At 43.4% G+C, this 25,116-nt stretch overlaps 1 protein-coding gene across 1 annotated transcript in view; it reads right to left on the bottom strand.

Moving 5' to 3' along the window:
• The window catches only part of LOC124803191 (orexin receptor type 2-like), a 151,738-nt gene that overhangs the window by 48,011 nt on the left and 78,611 nt on the right, over positions 1 to 25,116 (bottom strand). The window contains exon 6 of the mRNA XM_047264374.1: positions 1,891 to 2,054. Coding sequence (XP_047120330.1) covers positions 1,891 to 2,054 — 164 coding nt within the window. The remainder of the gene's footprint in view (positions 1 to 1,890; positions 2,055 to 25,116) is intronic.

Here is a 25,116-nt window from a genome sequence, read left to right as displayed (position 1 = left end):
TGCAGGGAAGTCTTGAATCCAGTCACAAATGTGGTTCGATAGTCGATAAACCCGTATTTTGTTGCCTAAACGACAGTGCGGAACTGTGTGATGTGCCTTCCTGAAGTCAAGGAACGCGGAAACAAGCTCGGACCTTTGTGTACGGTGCTCTCGATCTCATAGACAAAAAGAGCGAGCTGATTTCGAAACATCTCTGTTTTGGGAATCCGTGTTGGTTTTTATAGAGGCTATTTTCGTTCTCTATAAACATCATAGCACATTAGCATAAGCCATGTTCCATAATTCTGCAACACACTGACGTCAGCGGTTGTTGTTGTTGTGGTCTTCAGTCCAGAGACTGGTTTGATGCAGCTCTCCATGCTACTCTATCCTGTGCAAGCTTCTTCATCTCCCAGTACCTACTGCAACCTGCATCCTTCTGAATCTGCTTAGTGTATTCATCTCTTGGTCTCCCTCTACGATTTTTACCCTCCACGCTGCCCTCCAATACTAAATTTGTGATCCCTTGATGCCTCAGAATATGACCTACCAACCGATCCCTTCTTCTAGTCAAGTTGTGCCATCAATTTCTCTTCTCTCCAACTCTATTCAATACCTCCTCATTAGTTATGTGATACATCGAAAGCTTCTATTCTCTTCTTGTCTAAACTATTTATCGTCCATGTTTCACTTCCATACATGGCTACACTCCATACAAATACTTTCAGAAATGACTTCCTGTCACATAAATCTATACTCGATGTTAACAAATTTCTGTTCTTCAGAAACGCTTTCCTTGCCATTGCCAGTCTACATTTTATATCCTCTCTACTTCGACCATAATCAGTTATTTTGCTCCCCAAATAGCAAAACTCATTTACTACTTAAAGCGTCTCATTTATTAATCTAATTCCCGCAGCATCACCCGATTTAATTTGACTACATTCCATTATACTCGTTTTGCTTTTGTTGATGGTCATCTTGTATCCTCCTTTCAAGACACTGTCCATTCCGTTCAGCTGCTCTTCCAGGTCCTTTGCTGTCTCTGACAGAATTACAATGTCATCGGCGAACCTCAAAGTGTTTATTTCTTCTCCATGGATTTAAATTCCAACTCCGAATTTTTCTTTTGTTTCCTTTACTGCTTGCTCAATATACAGATTGAATAACATCGGGGTAGGCTACAACTCTGTCTCACTCCCTTCCCAACCACTGCTTCCCTTTCATGCCCCTCGACTCTTGTAACTGCCATCTGGTTTCTGTACAAACTGTAAATAGCCTTTCGCTCCCTGTATTTTACCCCTGCCCGTATACCTCCATAATTATTTGCATCTGTTCTGTGACGTTTCTTGAAAAAGGGGACGACCGCTGTCTCAGGAATTCCAGTCTGCCCTTAGATGGTGACCCTGTCGAAAGATAGCTGCAGGCGCTAGCGTGTACACAGTTACGTAAATAAATCAGTGTGGTACTATGTACTTGTATAGCCCCTGTGTATTAAGGAAGAAGGAATGAAGATTGGGATTTAATGTCCTGTCAAGATCGAGTTCACTACAGACGGAACACAAAAAAGCGTTGGGGAAGGACTGAGAGAGGAATCGGCTACGTTCCTTTCAAGGAACTATCTCAGCAAATGGCTTAAGCGAGTTTGGGAAAAACAGAGAAAACCTAAATCTGGATGACTGAATCGGGATTTAAATCTTAGGTCTGCCAAATGCGAGTCTAGAATCTTACCTTTGCTCGTTCGGTGCCAGAGAGGAGGTGAAGTTTATGCCGTCAAGTTACTGCAAACTATGTGTAAAGCTAGTCTCAAATTGCGTTGTTTCAAACGAGAGATGTGAGCGCGCTTTAATCTATGAAAAATTACTGTGATTCCCGCTAAACGTTTGATGTGCATCCCTTCCATCCACTGACAATGAGGAGCGCACGAGCGGAAGAGCGATGGGTTAGAGAAAGCGTACTCACCGCTCATGAAGTTGTAGATGATGGGGTTGACGGCAGAGTTGGCGTAACACAGCCAGTGTGCCAACATGGAAATGATGCTAGTCGCGTCGTTCTGTGGAATATCCATCGTGTACCTGCAATCAGATACTATAGTTGGCACATAAATCACACACACATGTATAATTTTTGTTGATATAGAAAAAGTGTCCAATGAAAAGTGATGTAAGGTAATCGAAATCCTGAGTGAAACGGGATTACACCTAGAGAAACGTACACTGTTATCAAAAGCATCCGGACACTCCCAAAAATACACGCTTTTCGTATTAGGTGCATTGTGTTGTCACCTACTGCCAGGTATTCCACATCAGCGACCTCAGTAGTCACTGAATATCATGAGAGAGCCGAAAGGGGCGCTCCGCGGAACTCACGGACTTCGAACGTGGTCGAGTGATTGGGTGTCACTTGTGTCATACGGGTCTGTACACGAGATTTCCACACTCCTAAACATGGCTAGATCCACTGTTTCCGATGTCGCAGTGAAGTGGAAACGTGAAGGGATACGTACAGCACAAAAGCGTACAGGACGACCTCGTCTGTTGACTGACAAAGACCGCCGACAGTTGAAGAGGGTCGTAATGTGTAATAGGCAGACATCTATCTAGACCATCACACAGGAATTCCAAACTGCATCAGGATCCACTACAAGTACTTTGACAGTTATGCGGGAGGTGAGAAAACTTGGATTTCATGGTCGAGCTGTTGCTCATAAGTCACACACCACGCCGCTAAATGCCAAAAGATGCCTCGCTTGGTTTAAGGAGCGTAAACATTGGGCGCTTGAACAGTAGAAAAACGTTGTGTGGAGTGACGAATCACGGCACACAATGTGGCGATCCGATGGCAGGGTATGGGTATGGCGAATACCCGGTAAACGTCATTTGCCAGCGTGTGTAGTGCCAATAGTAAAACTCGGAGGCAGTGGTGTTATGGTGTTGTCGTGTTTTTCACGGAGTGGACTTGCAGCCCTTGTTGTTTTGAGTGGCACTATCACAGCACAGGCCTACATTGATGTTTCAAGCACCTTCTAGCTTCCCACCGTTGAAGAGCAGTTCAGTGATGGCGTTGCAACTTTCAACACAATCGAGCAGCTGTTCATAATTCACGGCCTGTGGTGGAGTGGTTACACACAATAATATACCTGTAATGTACTGGCCTGCACAAAGTCCTGACCTGAATCCTACAGAACACCTTTGGGAAGTTTTGGAACGCCGACTTCGTGCCAGGCCTCACCGACCGACATCGATACCTCTCCTCAGTGCAGCACTCCATGAAGAATGAGCTGCCATTCTCCAAGAAACCTTCCAGCACCTGACTGAACGTATGCCTGGGAGAGTGGAAGCTGTCACCCAAGGCTAAGGGTGGACCAACACTAAATTGAATTCCAGCATTATCGATGGAGGGTGCCATAAACTTGTTAGTCATTTTCAGCCAATGTCTGAATGCTTTTGATCACATAGTGTAGGTAATATACAAAATGTACGAGATGCAAGAGGGTACTATAGGGATCTAACAGTGAGAGAGAAATGCTCATCTTCAAAATTATTCAGTCTGTTTGTCGAAGAAGCAATGAAGGAAAGAGAGAACATTATGAGTAAGGTTAAAATTCAGGGTGAAAAGATGTCAATAATAAGAAGACACTGCTATCCTCTATCAGTGTGAGGAAGAATCATAATACCTGGTGCATGGAATGAACAGTCTACTGAGCAAATAATGTGGATTGACAACCAATCAAAGGTAGAAGAAAAAGCTGGAAGCAGCAGAAATGAGATTAATGAAAATTTCAAACTTCGTCGAGGAAGTATAGAAATTCTGCTACCTTGGATGGAGAATTATGAATGATGAACGAAGTAAAAAAGCAGACAGACAGACGTTTTTCCTCGCCAAAGATGTCTAATAGTAGCAAACTTAGACCTTAATGCGAGAAAGAAATTTCTGGAAATGCACGTGGGGCGTTCAATAAGTAATGTAACACATTTTTGTTCTCGGACAGTTTCGGTTAAAGAAATAAGGAATTTGTTATGCGACGTCGTGGAATATTCATACATCAGCCCCCATTGTTTCATGAAGTTTGGATAGTTGGCGGCGCTATATGTAGCCTTCAAAATAGCGTCTGTAACGGAGATGCGTACCAATCACAGTGCTGTCATTTTCTTTTAGCTGATAACCAGAGCACGGAAAATATTCGTAGGTGCTTGCAATGTTTCTGTGAGACCTGGTAGTGAACAAAAGCTCGGTGAGTTGGCCAAAGTGTCTGTCATCGTCGCACCAAGATCGCGCCAACCTGACCGATCTCTTACGTACCGGCCAGCTCTGACTCCTGCAGTGTTGGGATGTGCGGACACTCTTATTCGAGGTGATAGACAGATCACAATCAAGCACTTCGCTGCTGATCTGGACGTTTCTATTGGTAGGGCTGACACACTCGTCTACCAGTTGAGGTTCTCAAAGGTATGTCTACGCTGCGCGCCTCACTGCCTCGCAGAAGACCATAGATAGCAACGAAGGACCATCTGTGCGAAATTTCTTGCACGTTACGAGGCTGATCGTGACAGCTTTTTGTCTAGCCGTGAAACATGGGTTCATCACTTCGAATCGGAAACAAAACGGCAATCCATGGAGTGGCTCCACACCATCTCTCTACTGAAGAAAAGGTACAAAGCCGTACCCTCAGCCGGTATTGTCTTGGCGATGGCCTTCTGGGACTTTGAAAGGGTTATTCTGTTTGATGTCCTCCTTCTTGGTGGAATGACCAACTCTGAAGTGTACTGTGGTACCCTCAGGAAATTAAAGAAACGACTTCAGCGTGTTCGTGACCACAAATATGCAAACGGACTTCTCCTTCTCCACGACATCGCAAGGCCCCAGACGAGTCTGCGCGCCCCAGAGGAGTTCCCAAAACTTCATTCCTCATCCCACAGCCCGAACCTTGCATCTTCCGACTCCCCGGGAACCAGTACGTGGTTGATGGGGAGGTTGGTGATACAGTATGACATTAGCTCCGACGCCGACCAGCAGAATGGTACCATGCAAGCATACAGGCCCTCCCATTGAACGGAGATTATGTTGCAAATAGGGTTTTGTATCTTAAAGAGTGGGAAATTATATGATGTATTGGAATCTTGAATGAAACCAACCTGCTTTCGGAAGAAAAGTGTTGCATTACTTATCGAACGCCCCTCGAATGTCTGGAGTGCAGAGTAGTGTAGAAGTGAATCATGGACTGCTGAAAAATTGGGAAAGAAAGATCGATAAGGTACGGTTATGTGGAAAATACTGATTATGAGAAGTGACAGGTTGATGGACTGCAGTATCGACCTCATCTTCATCGAGTGCACTCGGCACCGCTCGCAGCTATGTAGGAGACGGAACTTTTAAGCCTCCCTCCAACTAGCCACCAGGAGAGATACCTCTTCCATTGCTCGCTGTCTCTGATGGGGTGGGGGTGGGGGTGGGGGTGGGAGGGGGCGGGGCGCCAGGCATACATGCAACCAGAGGACGCTAAGCTGACATGATCTCATTGCCCACAACTCTGACTGGTTGCCAAGTCGTTTTAAGCAGCCGCACTCTCACCTTCGCTCCAGATTCAACGTTTATACAGACATATCAGCCCTAGTACGGAAGTCTGCAAAGACAATACATCCATGTAGATCGATACTACTGAACTTCACGCTGGCCGGAGTGGCTTGCGGTTCTAGGCGCTACAGTCTGGAACCGCGAGACCACTACGGTCGCAAGTTCGAATCCTGCCTCGGGCATGGATGTGTGTGATGTCCTTAGGTTAATTAGGTTTATGTAGTTCTAAAATCTAGGGGACTGATGACCTCAGAAGTTGAGTCCCATAGTGCTCAGAGCCATTTGAACCATTTTTTTTGAACTTTACTCTGTGTCAGAGTCTTATCAGATTGCATTAACATTAAAGAATATTAGAATTATATAATACGTTCACCTGCTAACGGGCGTTGATATATATCAACGGGGACAGGTGAAAATGTGTGCCCGATCGGGACTCGAACCCGGGATCTCTTGCTTACATGGCAGACGCTCTATCCATCTGAGCCACCGAGGGCACAGAGGATATCGCGACTGCAAGGACTATCTCGCGTACGCCTCACGCGAGACCCATATTCTATCCTTGTCCGAAAGAACAGACACCATATCCATATAAGTATTTAACAATATTTGTTACTATCAAATTCATTACTCTTATATAACTCAGTACCACAAGTTATGTGTATTCTCATTATTAAGTGTACATATTGTAATTAAACTTACTAATGCGTTACCTTTTTGAAGATGTCTGATTGTGTTTATTGGCCACTTCAACTACCGATATTTCATAGGTCACGTGTTAACACATCAGGGGATAACTTACGTCGTACTACATGGAGCGGTAAGAGCAAAAACTGTAGGGAGAGGCTGCATACATACGACATAAGCTGAGATCGTTGGTTGCAAAAGTTTCTCTTACGGTACGTGATCGGCACAGGAGGGGCAATCATGATGAACAGTATAAATGTATCAAGAATGAAACTTTCACTCTGAAGCGGAGTGTGCGCTGATATGAAACTTCGTGGCAAATTAAAACTGTGCGCCGGACCGAGATTCAAACTCGGGGCTTTCTTCCAGAAGTGCTAGTTCTGCAAGGTTCGCAGGAGAGTTTCTCTGAAGTTTGGAAGAGGAGACCGGGTGCTCGCGGAAGTAAAGCTGTGAGGACGGGTCGTGATTCGTGCTTGGGTAGCTCAGTTGGTAGAGCACCCGCCCGCCAAATGTAAAGGTTCCAAGTTCGAGTCTTGGTCCGGCGCAAAGTTTTAATCTGCCAGAAAATTTAATCATAAGTACCATCAGAATACTGACGACTCTTTCCTTAAGATAAATAAAGGAAATCAATCGTTATAAACATTCCTGAAAAGTTAGATGGTGTCTATAGCACATATGGCAATAACACGTAAGTCAGAAATGTTTATGTCAGGAAAACGTTAAATTAGACCTCTGTATCTTATTTTGAAAAATATGCAGCAGATTTTGATGTCAAATATAACAGAAATACCCGTGAAGTAGAGCTGCTTTCAGATTTTAATAGAAAGTCCTGATGATAAGTGCTGATACAAACTCCAGTTAGGATATAGTTATTCTTTTCTTGAATGGGTTATTAGATGCTTATTCAAACATCGAAACAGATTTGCGTATGTTTATGACAGGTGAAAAATTAAATGTAGTGTCGGCAAAGTAAAGATGAAAGAAAACTACTTATGGTTGAGTACTAGGGCTATCCGAAAAGTAAGTTCCGATTGATCGCGAAATGGAAACCACTTCGAAAATGAGAAATATTTTATTTGCAACAGTTACTACAACTTTTATCCTTTGCTCTACACAGTCACCACTCCGACTTAGACATTTGTCGTAGCATTCTTCCAACTTTCCAGTACCCTCGTCATAGGAAGGCAGCCGCCTGTGCTTCCGACGAATTCTCTACGCTCATCTGTAGCTCTTTGTCTATGTGAAAATGTTGTCTTCATAGCCAGTAGTTAATGTGAGAAGAGATGAAACACAGAGTGAGCCAATTACCGGCTGTAGTGTGGGTGATGAAACGCTGCAAGCGCATTTTCATTGCCCCTGCGGATTGCTACCGAGGATTGTCACGAAGTAGGAACCGTATGACAGTTTCGTAATGTGGGCTGCATAACATCAGGTGAAATCTCTCACCAGGACCTCATACTTGGCGGGAGACACTATTTTCTACGCATCTTTATGTGCTTACCATGCGCCCAGAACTGAAAAGAGCGAAGTGATGCAACCGATAGGCATTCTACAGACGCTGTAGAACACATATGTGCAAAGCTTTATTAGATTTTCACAGTGGTTTTCATTTATTGACCGATCGGAACTTACTTTCCGAATATCCCTCGTATATTTGAAGCAGACCGTCAAATTCAGCTGTCTTGTCGACAAATACGACACAGCCGCTAAACTTGGTTTCAATGACATTACCAACGAGATTGCTGCACTCAAAGCAAGGAGATGTAAAGTAAAACTATAATAACACAATTCTTGGAAAGAACTCTGTTCTCAGCACTTTATTTATAGCCTTTCTTCATTTATTTCTTATTACTGATTCATACATTGTTAATAATTTAATAGGAGCAATAAAATCTGTTCTTCATTATACATGATGATCAAATCGATGTACAGTAGTTATCACAAACAGTAAAACATAGATTTTGTTTTACTCTCAATTCTTTCAGGAAGTCTGTGCAATCTGTAACTTATTCCATAGCTCATTTAACTAATATTTTTCAATTATACCCGTTTCTTTATTAATCTCATCTTACAAATTCTAAATTTCCTATTGTTGTATAGAAAAAGTCGCAGGAAGTTTCCGGTGGGAGGGAAGGGGGAGACGCTGCTTTGGCACTTCTGTCAAGGGCGTAGGATCACCTCGGTACGGCTTTGGTTGGTGGACAAATAAGAAATTCTGTGTTTTGCTTTGACGCAGCAAGATACAGCTAGGACCCTTGCACGGCCTGATACTCCAGTGTAAATGACAGTTACATGCCATCCATGGTGTCACAGAGAAGGGCTCTCTTATTCACTGCGATTGAAGCAACACAGCGTTAGTCTTCAGTCATGTTGTTGTTGTTGTGGTCTTCAGTCCTGAGACTGGTTTGATGCAGCTCTCCATGCTACTCTATCCTGTGCAAGCTGCTTCATCTCCCAGTACCTACTGCAACCTACATCCTTCTGAATCTGCTTAGTGTATTGATCTCTTGGTCTCCCTCTACGATTTTTACCCTCCACGCTGCCCTCCAATGCTAAATTTGTGATCCCTTGATGCCTCAAAACATGTCCTACCAACCGATCCCTTCTTCTAGTCAAGTTGTGCCACAAACTTCTCTTCTCCCCAATCCTATTCAATACCTCCTCATTAGTTACGTGATCTACCCATCTTATCTTCAGCATTCTTCTGTAGCACCACATTTCGAAAGCTTCTATTCTCTTCTTGTCCAAACTGGTTATCGTCCATGTTTCACTTCCATACATGGCTACACTCCATACAAATACTTTCAGAAACGACTTCCTGACAATTAAATCTATACTCGATGTTAACAAATTTCTCTTCTTCAGAAACGATTTCCTTGCCATTGCTAGTCTACATTTTATATCCTCTCTACATCGACCATCATCAGTTATTTTACTCCCTAAATAGCAAAACTCCTTTACTACTTTAAGTGTCTCATTACCTAATCTAATCCCCTCAGCATCACCCGATTTAATTTGACTAGATTCCATTATCCTCGTTTTGCTTTTGTTGATGTTCATCTTATATCCTCCTTTCAAGACACTGTCCATTCCATTCAACTGCTCTTCCAAGTCCTTTGCTGTCTCTGACAGAATTACAATGTCATCGGCGAACCTCATAGTTTTTACTTCTTCTCCATGAATTTTAATACCTACTCCGAATTTTTCTTTTGTTTCCTTTACTGCTTGCTCAATATACAGATTGAATAACATCGGGGAGAGGCTACAACCCTGTCTCACTCCTTTCCCAACCACTGCTTCCCTTTCATGCCCCTCGACTCTTATAACTGCCATCTGGTTTCTGTACAAATTGTAAATAGTCTTTCGCTCCCTGTATTTTACCCCTGCCACCTTCAGAATTTGAAAGAGAGTATTCCAGTTAACGTTGTCAAAAGCTTTCTCTAAGTCTACAAATGCTAGAAACGTAGGTTTGCCTTTTCTTAATCTTTCTTCTAAGATAAGTCGTAAGGTTAGTATTGCCTCATGTGTTCCAACATTTCTACGGAATCCAAACTGATCTTCCCCGAGGTCCGCTTCTACTAGTTTTTCCATTCGTCTGTAAAGAATTCGCGTTAGTATTTTGCAGCTGTGACTTATTAAACTGTTAGTTCGATAATTTTCACATCTGTCAACACCTGCTTTCTTTGGGATTGGAATTATTATATTCTTCTTGAAGTCTGTGGGTATTTCGCCTGTCTCATACATCTTGCTCACCAGATGGTAGAGTTTTGTCATGACTGGCTCTCCCAAGGCCATCAGTAGTTCTAATGGAATGTTGTCTACTCCCGGGGCCTTGTTTCGACTCACGTCTGTCAGTGCTCTGTCAAACTCTTCACGCAGTATCTTATCTCCCATTTCATCTTCATCTACATCCTCTTCCATTTCCATAATATTGTCCTCAAGTACATCGCCCCTGTATAAACCCTCGATATACTCCTTCCACCTTTCTGCCTTCCCTTCTTTGCTTAGAACTGGGTTGCCATCTGAGCTCTTCTCTCCAAAGGTCTCTTTAATTTTCCTGTAGGCAGTATCTATCTTACCTCTAGTGAGACAAGCCTCTACATCCTTACATTTGTCCTCTAGCCATCCCTGCTTAGCCATTTTGCACTTCCTGTCGATCTCATTTTTGAGACGCTTGTATTCCTTCTTGCCTGTTTCATTTACTGCATTTTTATATTTTCTCCTTTCATCAATTAAATTCAATATTTCTTCTGTTATCCAAGGATTTCTATTAGCCCTCGTCTTTTTACCTACTTGATCCTCTGCTGCCTTCACTACTTCATCCCTCAGACATACCCATTCCTCTTCCACTGTGTTTCTTTCCCCCATTCCTGTCAATTGTTCCCTTATGCTCTCCCTGAAACTCTGTACAACCTCTGGTTCTTTCAGTTTATCCAGGTCCGATCTCCTTAAATTCCCACCTTTTTGCAGTTTCTTCAGTTTCAATCTGTAGTTCATAACCAATAGGTTGTGGTCAGAATCAACATCTGCCCCTGGAAATGTCTTACAGTTTAAAACCTGGTTCCTAAATCTCTGTCTTACCATTATATAATCTATCTGATACCTTTTACTATCTCCAGGATTCTTCCAGGTATACAACCTTCTTTTATGATTCTTGAACCAGGTGTTAGCTATGATTAAGTTATGCTCTGTGCAAAATTCTACAAGGCGGCTTCCTCTTTCATTTCTTCCCCCCAATCCATATTCACCTACTATGTTTCCTTCTCTCCCTTTTCCTACTGACGAATTCCAGTCACCCATGACTATTAAATTTTCGTCTCCCTTCACTACCTGAATAATTTCTTTTATCTCGTCATACATTTCATCAATTTCTTCATCATCTGCAGAGCTAGTTGGCATATAAACTTGTACTACTGTAGTAGGCATGGGCTTTGTGTCTATCTTGGCCACAATAATGCGTTCACTATGCTGTTTGTAGTAGCTAACCCGCACTCCTATTTTTTTATTCATTATTAAACCTACTCCTGCATTACCCCTATTTGATTTTGTATTTATAACCCTGTAATCACCTGACCAAAAGCCTTGTTCCTCCTGCCACCGAACTTCACTAATTCCCACTATATCTAACTTTAACCTATCTATTTCCCTTTTTAAATTTTCTAACCTACCTGCCCGATTAAGGGATCTGACATTCCACGCTCCGATCCGTAGAACGCCAGTTTTCTTTCTCCTGATAACGACATCCTCTTGAGTAGTCCCCGCCCGGAGATCCGAATGGGGGACTATTTTACCTCCGGAATATTTTATCCAAGAGGACGCCATCATCATTTAATCATACAGTAAAGCTGCATGTCCTCGGGAAAAATTACGGCTGTAGTTTCCCCTTGCTTTCAGCCGTTCGCAGTACCAGCACAGCAAGGCCGTTTTGGTTAATGTTACAAGGCCAGATCAGTCAATCATCCAGACTGTTGCCCCTGCAACTACTGAAAAGGCTGCTGCCCCTCTTCAGGAACCATATGTTTGTCTGGCCTCTCAACAGATACCCCTCCGTTGTGGTTGCACCTACGGTACGGCCATCTGTATCGCTGAGGCACGCAAGCCTCCCCACCAACGGCAAGGTCCATGGTTCATGGCGAAATCAAAAAGGCGTTAAACACGAATTCGTCTTCCTCAAGTGCCTATAATTAGCTTAGATGACTGTGGCAACTGTGTTTGTAGTGTAATGTCGTATGCGGGTTTTTATGTCGAAGTGCCGGGCAGTAATTTTATGGTGTTACAAATGTGCTTGATAATGAAGCTTAGTCGAAATTAGCTAATCGCTCGATTAAATAAACATCGCGTTACAGCCTAATATGGACCATGTGGATCCCCACAAATACAAAATTACAAAGGTATGGATTAAACACCGGACGTTAATCTAATAACAAGAAGCCGTACAGATTTATTACTGAATGACACGAACCGATGGATAAGACATTGGATTCGCTATCGGTTTAAGAAATTTCCGTCTTATGTCAAAGCGGTAGGTGGATCAAAACAAAATGTCACTCTGTGACCAAAACGGTAATGAAACAGAGGATGACAGACTAAATGCCGAAATACTAAAGGTCTTTTTCCAAAGCTCTTTTACAGAGGAAGACTGCACTGTAGTTCCTTCACTAGATTGTCGCACAGATGACAAAATGGTAGATATCGAAATAGACGACAAAGGGATAGAGAAACAATTAAACTCTCCCAAAAGAGGAAAGGCCGCTGGACCTGATGGGATACCAGTTCGATTTTACACAGAGTACGCGAAGGAACTTGCCCCCCTTCTTGCAGCGGTGTACCGTAGGTCTCTAGAAGAGCGTAGCATTCCAAAGGATTGGAAAATTGCACAGGTCATCTCCGTTTTCAAGAAGGGATGTCGAAGAAATGTGCAGAACTATAGACCTATATCTCTAACGTCGATCAGTTGAAGAATTTTGGAACACGTATTATGTTCGAGTATAATGACTTTTCTGGAAACTAGAAATTTACTCTGTAGGAATCAGCATGGGTTTCTAAATAGACGATCGTGTGAAACCCAGGTCGCGCTATTCGTCCACGAGACTCAGAGGGCCATAGACACGGGTTCCCAGGTAGATGCCGTGTTTCTTGACTTCCGCAAGGCATTTGATACAGTTCCCCACAGTCGTTTAATGAACAAAGTAAGAACATATGGACTATCAGACCAATTGTGTGATTGGATTGAAGAGTTTATAGATAACAGAACCCAGCATGTCATTCTCAATGGAGAGTAGTCTTCCGAAGTGAGAGTGATTTCAGGTGTGCCGCAGGGGAGTGTCGTAGGACCGTTGCTATTCACAATATACATAAATGACCTTGTGGATGACATCGGAAGTGCACTGAGGCTTTTTGCGGATGATGCTGTGGTATATCGAGAGGTTGTAACAATGGAAAATTGTACTGAAATGCAGGAGGATCTGCAGCGAATTGACGTATGGTGCGGGGAATGGCAACTGAATCTCAATGTAGACAAGTGTAATGTGCTGCGAATACATAGAAAGAAAAATCCCATATCATTTAGCTACAATATAGCAGGTCAGCAACTGGAAGCAGTTAATTCCATAAATTATCTGGGAGTACGCATTAGGAGTGATTTAAAATGGAATGATCATATAAAGTTGATCGTCGGTAAAGCAGATGCCAGACTGAGATTCATTGGAAGAATCCTAAGGAAATGCAATCCGAAAACAAAGGAAGTAGGTTATAGTACGCTTGTTCGCCCCTGCTTGAATACTGCTCAGCAATGTGGGATTCGTACCAGATAGGGTTGATAGAAGAGATAGAGAAAATCCAACGGAGAGCAGCGCGCTTCGTTACAGGATCATTTAGTAATCGCTAAAGCGTTACGGAGATTGTATATAAATTCCAGTGGAAAAGACTGCAGGAGAGACGCTCAGTAGCTCGGTACGGGCTTTTGTTGAAGATTCGAGAACGTACCTTTACCGAGGAGTCAAGCAGTATATTGCTCCCTCCTACGCATATCTCGCGAAGAGACCATGAGGATAAAATCAGAGAGATTAGAGCCCACACAGAAGCATACCGACAATCCTTCTTTCCACGAACAATACGAGACTGGAATAGAAGGGAGAACCGATAGAGGTACTCAGTGTACCCTCCGCCACACACCGTCAGGTGGCTTGCGGAGTATGGATGTAGATGTAGATGTAGATGTAGATCGGTAATGCAGGGCTGTAATCAGCGTACGGACATTCTGACTTTTACCACGATTGCCCTTGATCGAGTATCCCTTCACAAAATACATAACTCATTTCCTTCCACATCTTCTTCCAACTCAAGCTTCGTAGATGTATTTAAATGTTTGTATAGGTCTAGAGAGTATTCGGAAACACAGATAGTTAATAATGAAAACAACGATGTTCCAGAAGTACTGCCACGTAAGGTATACAGGATGTCCAAGGAGGAATGGTTATTATTCAGGGATAGGACATGAACGATCAGACGAAGCAAAACAGTGTAGTGAACATTGGCCTTAAAATGCATACCTTAAGAGCTACGAGTACTTCTGCCTCTTCGAAACTGTGAAGCAAATCTCTTTTACTACAAGCTCTTTGGTTTCCATATTTTGGGAGGAGGTAGTTTGGTCCAAAACAAGAAAAAAAAGACTGGTGTACATGGCCTCTAAAATGCACACCTTAAGAGGTATGAGCACTTGTTCAGAAGAAGACATGTGTTTCACAGAAGCGAAACTCTTAAGATATGCATTTTAGAGGCCATTTTCACGGGATATATTTTTTGTTTTGGTCCATACTACCACCTCTCAAAATATGTAATGCAAAGAGCTTGCAATAGAAGAGATTTGTTTAGTTTTATCGATGATGAGGGAATGCTCGTAGATCTAAGGTATGAATTTTAGAGCCCGTATTTAGTGTTCTTTTTTGCTTTTAGTGATAACTCCTGTCAGATACCTGCATAGTGCCCATCCCTCTTGAGACATCCCGTACATCTCTAGGTATGAGGAAACGGAAGGTGTCAGTAAATCAGGGTAACTCATCAGAAATGGCTATCGCCAGAGAAAGAGTAATGCAAAAGGAACTTTAAAAGCCGGCCGCGGTGGTCTAGCGGTTCTAGGCGCTCAGTCCGGAACCGCGCGACTGCTATGGTCGCAGGTTCGAATCCTGCCTCGGGCATGGATGTGTGTGATGTCCTTAGGTTAGTTAGGTTTAAGTAGTTCTAAGTTCTAGGGGACTGATGACCACAGATGTTAAGTCCCATAGTGCTCAGAGCCATTTGAACCGTTTGAACTTTCAAAATGATTTGCAGAATATTTTCAAAGAAAATGGCGTAAAACTGAAACTATGATTTTAATGTTCTACTTCACAAAAAAAAAGTACAGTTAAAACATAAACAGGCGAGCTCCATTTCTCACAAATACCGCCTTCTGTACCTTGATCAGAATATCAAAGTGACTGACGTGTAGCTGTTTACTGGGCTGCTGCCATAGCAACAACCAATCAGAAAACGCACTTCTGTTCGCAGTTGTCAAATCGCTCTGCTACCGCAGGTGGCGGTTACTGTAGCCGCTTGCAGGCGACTCTTGCGGCCGCTAACCTGTTACCATCCTCTTCTTTGAGTCTTTTGTTTCTCCGTGCGGCTGGTTTATTTTGTGCTGCGGACTGCCTGTAGCTTGCAGCGGAGGTGTGCAGATTAGTGTGGTTGCTAACTGGAAAGATCGACGATCTGCTCACGTTTCGCGTGGTCACACACGTGAGTTTATGAGCTCGCTGCTGAAATATTTCGAGGAGAGACAATGGTGCGACTCTGCTGCCCTAACGAAGTCGAGAGAACACCAGATGCTTTGAAGCCTGATAAAAACACTGCCGTGAAAGTTTGAAAGGAAAAACACCGTGCAGAACAGGAAGGAGCTGTTTCATCTAAGCTACGGACAGCCAGTAAAAAGAGGAAGACAAGACAACGAACAACGAAGTTGGACTCATTCCAAAAAAGATGTTCGTCACCACATATACGGACTTTATGAGAGAGAAGAACGCCCAACTAGAAAAAAAGACTATGCGTTACTCTTCGCGAGACAGAGTTAATCGGCAGCAGCAAGACTTTTTTGTTAACTGTAGTCAGTTCGCGTGGTTTCTTATGCAAACAAATTAATGGACGCAAAATTATTATGGAAAAAAATGAAATCCTTATTAAGATACCGTTTGGAGACATTGTGTGTCTCGATGGAACGAGGAAGTGACTCTAAACTAACATTTATCCTTTGCCATAATTCGCCTGTCTGAGTGCTTGTAGACATGGTTTGTGTTACATATTTTTAGTGAGTGTCGCCTACCGCACTTCCATAATAAATCTCATTTAGTTGTTGAGGAATATCTCTTTGCACAAGCATGTAATATTTTCACACTACAGTGATTGGTAAGTACTTAAGCAGTGAATATTGTTCTAAATGTTGCTAGTTATTGTATTCACTAGAAGGATTCAGATCCATCTGAGCGCCATTTTCGCACAGAATACGCCAACTAAACGTGAATCATAATGATAATTGTAAAAGACAGTACACGTCCTGTTGCTTTTGTTGAGACATGTAAATAATAGGAGAACGGTATCATTTTATACACAGTAGTGCGTTCGTCGAGCGACGAGGATATTACGATACTGTAAAGTGAACTCAATAATTTCCTTTAAAAGTCAGCGTGAGAAGATAGTACGAAGCGCACAGCGGCTGCTGCTGGTGCCATACTGCACGCACGCGTCGGCAAACCGACAATGCCCCCTTCACGCTCAACTGTTTCGCTGTCAATCAGCTTTTGTCCGTAAATGAGTACGAAATTATACGCAGATCAAAATAACAGAGTGATGCCTATGCCGCTGAGGACTTTCTGTGAAACGAAACGGAATTCCATCAAGGCCTGGCGTGTTATTTATATTATACTGATTCGTTGTTTTCCAACACCATGGATGCTCATTTCTGTGCAATACATTTGATAGTCTGTGGGGCTGTCAAACAATGATCATTCTGTGTAACATTCTTGTGTGAACGATTTTTTAAAATAGGATACGAGTTTTAAGACTTCGGGTTTCCTTTTCCTGTCTCTTACTTCCGCACCAGACAGGTCGACCAGTCACTGGACAGGAGTTTTCGACCTACTTAGAGATCTGACGTAAGATAAAGATTCTCGGACAGATCTTTCACTTACGTATGATGATGGAAGTTGTTACGGATGATAATTTTCTGCTAATTTTTGCCTCTCGACATTCATCCATCCTTTTCTGAACTTATTATTAAACCAGTTTCAGTTTTTCCCGTCTTTACTCAGAATGTTCTTTTTTTTTTGAGTCATCAGTGTTCTGTTTGGTCGCCACGAATTTCTCTCCTGTGCCAACCACTTCATCTCAGAGTAGCACTCGCAACATACGTTCCCAATTATTTATTGTTTGTGTACCAAACTATGTCCACTACAGTTTTTACCCTTTACGTGCAACTCCATCTGGTACCACTGAAGGTAATGCCTGTTGTATTAACGAATGTCCTGTCATCTTTACCATTCTTCTTGTCAGTGTTTCCCATATGTTCCTTTCTTCGCCGATACGCGGAAACCGCCTCATTCTTTGTCTTATGAATCCATCTAATTATCAACATTCTGCTGTAGCAACACATCCCAAACGCTTATATTCTCTTGGGCTGTGGTTTTCCGCGGTTCACTATCATACAAAGTTGTACTCAAACTTACATTCTCAGAAGCTTTTTCCTCAGGTTAAGACCTATTCGTATGCCTATGTTTTCTTTTGGTCACGAATGCCCTCTTCACCTGTGCTAATTTTTATAATCTTATTGTTTCGTTCGTCTCCTTTTTCCTTCATCTGTAATGTGTTACTTTGCTTCCAAGGTAGCAGAATTCTTTACTTCGTCCACTTTCCTGATCACCAACGTTGAAGTTTAGTTTCTCGTTATTTTCATCTCTGCTGCTTCTCATTACTTTCGTCTTTGTTCGGTCTCCTCTCAATCCGTCTTTCTGGTCGACATATCTTATGAACGTGTCTTGATTTTTCTCTAGTATTGCTACTACGTATTATCAAACGCAACGTCAGAATTGTCTCTCTGATGCCTCCTTTACCCCTTTTAAAACCAAACTAGCCGTCATCTAACAGATCCTCAAATTTCTTTTCTATTGTTCTGTAAATTCTTCTTATTAACTTGGATGCGTGAGCTGTCAAGATGGTTGTGCGATAATTCTCGCACTTATCTGTCCTTGGTGCCTTTGCAACTGTTGGATGATGTTTTCCAAATGTCTGATGCTATGTCGCAAGTATCGTAGATTCTAGACATCAACATGAACTGTCGTTTGGTTGCCACTTCCCCAGTGATTTTAGAAATTGTGGTGGAATGTATGTAAGCTTTCTGCGGTATTTGATCTTAATTTTTCCAGAGCTATAATCGTGGATCCCCGGTCTCTTCAATGTCTAATTTCTTCCTATATCATGTCATTAGCCAATCCCTCTCAATAACAAAGGTCTTTAGTGTACTCTCTCCACCTATCCACTCTTCCTTCTGTGGTTAACCGTGGAATTCCCATTGAACTCCTAATGTTGCCGCCCTTGCTTCTCATTTCACCGGCGGTTGTTTTCAATATTCTTGAGTCAGTCTTTCCAACAATAATTTGTTTTTCTTTTTTGTCATATTTTTTTCTGCTGCCATTTCGCCTTGCCTCTCCTGCACTTCTTATTTATTTCACTGTTAGGTGGTTTATGTTGTGGTACTCCAGTATTTCCCTGAACATTGTTGTTGTTCCTTTTTCCTCGATCAGTTGAAGTATTTCTTCTGTTACCCGAGGTTTCTTCTCAATTACTTTCCTAATACCCATGTTTGTCTTTCCAGTTTCCGTGATTTCTCTTTTTAGGGATGTCCAGTCCTCTTCAACTGAAATGCTTATTGTAGTACTCCTTATCGCATTATCCACATTTTAACGAATTTCAAACGCGTCTCATCCTTCCTTAGTGCATCAGTATCCCACATACTTCCACACTGATTGTTTCATATGATTCTCTTAGACTCCAGTCTCCTCTTCATCATTATTAAGTCGTGGTATGAGTCTATATTTGTTCCAGGTATGCCTTACAATCAATTTTCTGATTTCGGAATCTGTCTGATCATCATGTAACCCAATTGGAATCTTTCTGTATCTCCGGGCCTTTTCAACATCTACCTCGTCCATTTGTGAATCTTGAACAGAGTATTCGCTATTACTAGCTGATATTTAATGCAGATATCAATTAGTTTTTCTTCTCTCTCGTCCCTGCTACCTTGGCCACATTCTCCCAAGCCCTTTCATCTACTCCTTGCCCTAAAATCTCCTTCCAATCCCCATTATTAGATTTCTCATCTCCCTTTATGTACTGAATTACCCTTTCAGTATCCTCATACTCTATCTCTTCACCCTATGCTTGTCACGTCGGCATGTACCTAAGCTACGGTCGTTAGCATTATTTTGCACGGCATGCGCGACGTATACTTACCTAGAGCGGCATGTACCTCAGCTGCAGTTGTTAGCATTGCTTTGCACGGCTTACGCGGCATATCTAGAGCGTGAAGTACGATACTTTAAACTTTGCCCACTACATCACATTCGAATTAAAAGCTATCTATTCGTTTCTTAAGAAGGATTTTTACACCTGTTTGTCTATCCTGCGGAGCATAAAACGTCATTTAATGTTTTTGATGGATTTATTGATCCTAGTAGCCATCATGGTTATAATTACATCATAATCTCTAAACCCTGCCTTTTTACTAACCGTTGATAGGCTCAGCTCTGTTTGTCCCCACGAGGGTTAAAATATTTGTTAAGCATGAGGCATAGAACTAGATGGTCAAGGCATTGTTGAATAAAATATTCGTTACTATTTCTCCTGATTTCCTGTTCGTTCCACCAGCACATAGTCTATACTTGCTAGGTTAAAGTCTCCTCCTGCTACTATTTAGTACAAGAAGAGTCCAGGTGGCGAGTAAAGACATCTTGGCCAGTAAAGGCGTCTGGTGACTAATTTTGAAGCGTATAGGCCAGTAACTCGCAAACATATAAGTGCGTATTAAGTTTGAATTTGGACGTTACCCGACTCATTTTATTGCAAAGAATACACTGATCCTTGGGAAATTTAAACTATCTTTTCGCTATAGTTTTCGTATCTTATTAAATATTTAGAAACTTTGTACCTCAAATTTTATCCAGTATAATTTGGACACAAATATTTGCTGAAAAATGGTGAATTGTGGGTCTTTGTTACAAACGCTTGAGCAAACAATTAGAATTTTGATATCCTCACTGGATACAATATGTTGGCAACACGATTTCTTCCTTGATATATGAACTGGAAAGTTGTTATCTGATGACTTCGAAATTACATCTGTCCTAGAAAACCGTCATATGCTTTCCAAGTGTACTCTGCTACTCAGATAGCAGCTTCCATTGTGTAGTGCAACCTGTCCTGTCGTGTGGAGTCTGGCCTCCAACACATATACATCTACTTCTACATTCATACTCCGCAAGCCACCTGACGGTGTGTGGCGGGGGGTACCTTGAGTACCTCTATCGGTTCTCCCTTCTATTCCAGTCTCGTATTGTTCGTGGAAAGAAGGATTGTCGGTATGCCTCTAATATCTCTGATTTTATCCTCATGGTCTCTTCGCGAGATATACGTAGGAGGGAGCAATATACTGCTTGACTCCTACGTGAAGGTATGGTCTCGAAACTTCAAGAAAAGCCCGTACCGAGCTACTGAGCGTCTCTCCTGCAGAGTCTTCCACGGGAGTTTATCTATCATCTCCGTAACGCTTTCGCGATTACTAAATCATCTACATCTACAGCTACATCTACATGATTACTTTGCAATTCACATTTAAGTGCTTGGCAGAGGGTTCATCGAACCACAATCATACTATCTCTCTACCATTCCGCTCCCGAACAGCGCGCGGGAAAAACGAACACCTCAACCTTTCTGTTCGAGCTCTGATTTCTCTTATTTTATTTTGAAGATCATTCTACCTATGTAGGTTGGCTCAACAAAATATTTTCGCATTCGGAAGAGAAAGTTGGTGACTGAAATTTCGTAAATCGATCTCGCCGCTACGAAAAACGTCTTTGCTTTAATGACTTCCATCCCAACTCGCATATCATATCTGCCACACTCTCTCCCCTATTACGTGATAATACAAAACGAGCTGCCCTTTTTTGCACCCTTTCGATGTCCTCCGTCAATCCCACCTGGTAAGGATCCCACACCGCGCAGCAATATTCTAACAGAGGACGAACGAGTGTAGTGTAAGCTGTCTCTTTAGTGGACTTGCTGCATCTTCTAAGTGTCCTGCCAATGAAACGCAACCTTTGGCTCGCCTTCCCCACAAAATTATCTATATGGTCTTTCCAACTGAAGTTGTTCGTAATTTTAACACCCAGGTACTTAGTTGAATTGACAGCCTTGAGAATTGTACTATTTACGGAGTAATCGAATTCCAACGGATTTCTTTTGGAACTCATGTGAATCACCTCACACTTTTCGTTATTTAGCGTCAACTGCCACCCGCCACACCATACAGCAATCTTTTCTAAATCGCTTTGCAACTGATAGTGGTCGTCGGATGACCTTACTAGACGGTAAATTACAGTATCATCTACGAACAACCTAAGAGAACTGCTCAGATTGTCACCCAGGTCATTTATATAGATCAGGAACAGGAGAGATCCCAGGACGCTTCCCCGGGGAACACCTGATATCACTTCAGTTTTACTCGATGATTTGCCGTCTATTACTACGAACTGCGACCTTCCTGTCAGGAAATCACGAATCCAGTCGCACAACTGAGACGATACCCCATAGGCCAGCAGCTTGATTAGAAGTCGCTTGTGAGGAATAGTGTCAAAAGCTTTCCGGAAATCTAGAAATACGGAATCAACTTGAGATCCCCTGTCGATAGCGCCCATTACTTCGTGCGAATAAAGAGCTAGCTGCGTTGCACAAGAACGATGTTTTCTGAAACCATGCTGATTACGTATCAATAGGTCGTTCCCTTCGATGTGATTCATAATGTTTGAATACAGTATATGCTCCAAAACCCTACTGCAATCCGACGTCACTGATATAGATATGTAGTTCGATGGATTTCTCCTACTACCCATCTTAAACACTGGTGCGACCTGCGCAATTTTCCAATCTGTAGGTACAGATCTATCGGTGAGCGAGCGGTTGTATATGATTGCTAAGTAGGGAGCTATTGTATCAGCGTAATCTGAAAAGAACCTAATCGGTATACAATCTGGACCTGAAGACTTGCCCGTATCAAGCGATTTGAGTTGCTTCGCAACCCCTAAGGTATCTACTTCTAAGAAACTCATGCTAGCAGCTGTTCACGTTTCAAATTCTGGAATATTCCAATCGTCTTCCATGGTGAAGGAATTTCGGAAAATTGCGTTCAATAACTCGGCTTTAGCGGCACAGTCGTCGGTAACAGTACCATCGGCACTGCGCAGCGAAGGTATTGACTGCGTCTTGCCGCTTGTGTACTTTACATACGACCAGAATTTCTTCGGATTTTCTACCAAATTTCGAGACAATGTTTCGTTGTGGAACCCATTAAAGGCATCTCGCATTGAAGTCCGTGCCAAATTTCGCGCGTCTGTAAATTTTAGCTAATCTTCGGGATTTCGCGTTCTTCTGAACTTCTCATGCTTTTTCTGTTACCTCTGCAACAGCGTTCGGACCTGTTTTGTGTACCATGGGGGATCAGTTCCATCTCTTACCAATTTATGAGGTATGAATATCTCAATTGCTGTTGCTACTATATCTTTGAATTTGAGCCACATCTCCTCTACATTTGCATAGTCAGTTCGGAAGGAATGGAGATTGTCTCTTAGGAAGGCTTCTAGTGACACTTTATCCGCTTTTTTAAATAAAACTATTTTGCGTTTTTTCTGGTGGATTTGGAAGAAACGGTATTGAGCCTAGTTACAACGACCTTGTGATCACTAATCCCTGTATCAGTCATGATGCTCTCTATTAGCTCTGGATTGTTTGTGGCTAAGCGGTCAAGTGTGTTTTCGCAACCATTTACAATTCGCGTGGGTTCGTGTACTAACTGCTCGAAATAATTTTCGGAGAAAGCATTTAGGACAATCTCGGAAGATGTTTTCTGCCTACCACCGGTTTTGAACAAGTATTTTTGCCAACATATCGAGGGAAGGTTGAAGTCCCCACCAACTATAACCGTATGAGTGGGGTATTTATTTGTTACGAGACTCAAATTTTCTCTGAACTGTTCAGCAACTACACTCCTGGAAATTGAAATAAGAACACCGTGAATTCATTGTCCCAGGAAGGGGAAACTTTATTGACACATTCCTGGGGTCAGATACATCACATGATCACATTGACAGAACCACAGGCACATAGACACAGGCAACAGAGCATGCACAATGTCGGCACTAGTACAGTGTATATCCACCTTTCGCAGCAATGCAGGCTGCTATTCTCCCATGGAGACGATCGTAGAGATGCTGGATGTAGTCCTGTGGAACGGCTTGCCATGCCATTTCCACCTGGCGCCTCAGTTGGACCAGCGTTCGTGATGGACGTGCAGACCGCGTGAGACGACGCTTCATCCAGTCCCAAACATGCTCAATGGGGGACAGATCCGGAGATCTTGCTGGCCAGGGTAGTTCACTTACACCTTCTAGAGCACGTTGGGTGGCACGGGATACATGCGGACGTGCATTGTCCTGTTGGAACAGCAAGTTCCCTTGCCGGTCTAGGAATGGTAGAACGATGGGTTCGATGACGGTTTGGATGTACCGTACACTATTCAGTGTCCCCTCGACGATCACCAGTGGTGTACGGCCAGTGTAGGAGATCGCTCCCCACACCATGATGCCGGGTGTTGGCCCTGTGTGCCTCGGTCGTATGCAGTCCTGATTGTGGCGCTCACCTGCACGGCGCCAAACACGCATACGACCATCATTGGCACCAAGGCAGAAGCGACTCTCATCGCTGAAGACGACACGTCTCCATTCGTCCCTCCATTCACGCCTGTCGCGACACCACTGGAGGCGGGCTGCACGATGTTGGGGCGTGAGCGGAAGACGGCCTAACGGTGTGCGGGACCGTAGCCCAGCTTCATGGAGACGGTTGCGAATGGTCCTCGCCGATACCCCAGGAGCAACAGTGTCCCTAATTTGCTGGGAAGTGGCGGTGCGGTCCCCTACGGCACTGTGTAGGATCCTACGGTCTTGGCGTGCATCCGTGCGTCGTTGCGGTCCGGTCCCAGGTCGACGGGCACGTGCACCTTCCGCCGACCACTGGCGACAACATCGATGTACTATGGAGACCTCACGCCCCACGTGTTGAGCAATTCGGCGGTACGTCCACCCGGCCTCCCGCATGCCCACTATACGCCCTCGCTCAAAGTCCGTCAACTGCACATACGGTTCACGTCCACGCTGTCGTGGCATGCTACCAGTGTTAAAGACTGCGATGGAGCTCCGTATGCCACGGCAAACTGGCTGACACTGACGGCGGCGGTGCACAAATGCTGCGCAGCTAGCGCCATTCGACGCGCCAACACCGCGGTTCCTGGTGCGTCCGCTGTGCCGTGCGTGTGATCATTGCTTGTACAGCCCTCTCGCAGTGTCCGGAGCAAGTATGGTGGGTCTGACACACCGGTGTCAATGTGTTCTTTTTTCCATTTCCAGGAGTGTATATCATCGGAGTCTGGGGGTCGGTAGAAGGAGCCAATTATTAACTTAGTTCGGCTGTTAAGTATAACCTCCACCCATACCAATTCGCACAGAGTATCTACTTCGACTTCACTACAAGATAAACCACTACTAACAGACCCAAACACTCCACCACCAATTCTGCCTAATCTATCTTTCCTGAACACCGTCTGAGACTTCGTAAAAATTTATGCAGAACTTATTTCAGGCTTTAGCCAGCTTTCTGTACCAATAACAAATCAGCTTTTGTGCTTTCTATTAGCGCTTGAAGATCAGGGACTTTCCCAGCACAACCACAACAATTTAGAACTACAATTCCGACTGTTCCTGGATCCAAGCACGTCCTGTATTTGCCATGCACCCTTTGAGATTGCAGCCCACCCCGTACTTTCCCGAGGCCTTCTAACCTAAAAAACCGCCCACTCCACGCCACACAGCCTCCGCTACCCGTGTAGCCGCCAGCTGAGTGTAGTGAACTCCTGACCTATTCAGCGGAACCCGAAACCCCACCACCCTATGGCGCAAGTCAAGGAATCTGCAGCCAACACGGTAGCAAAACCGTCTGAGCCTCTGATTCAGACCCTCCACCCAGCTCTGCACC

Source organism: Schistocerca piceifrons, chromosome 6 (genome assembly GCF_021461385.2).
Source record: "Schistocerca piceifrons isolate TAMUIC-IGC-003096 chromosome 6, iqSchPice1.1, whole genome shotgun sequence".
NCBI classification, from domain to species: Eukaryota; Metazoa; Arthropoda; class Insecta; order Orthoptera; family Acrididae; genus Schistocerca; species Schistocerca piceifrons.
The sequence above is the reverse complement of the archived record's forward strand: the minus strand, read 5'-3'. Positions and strand labels throughout refer to the sequence as shown.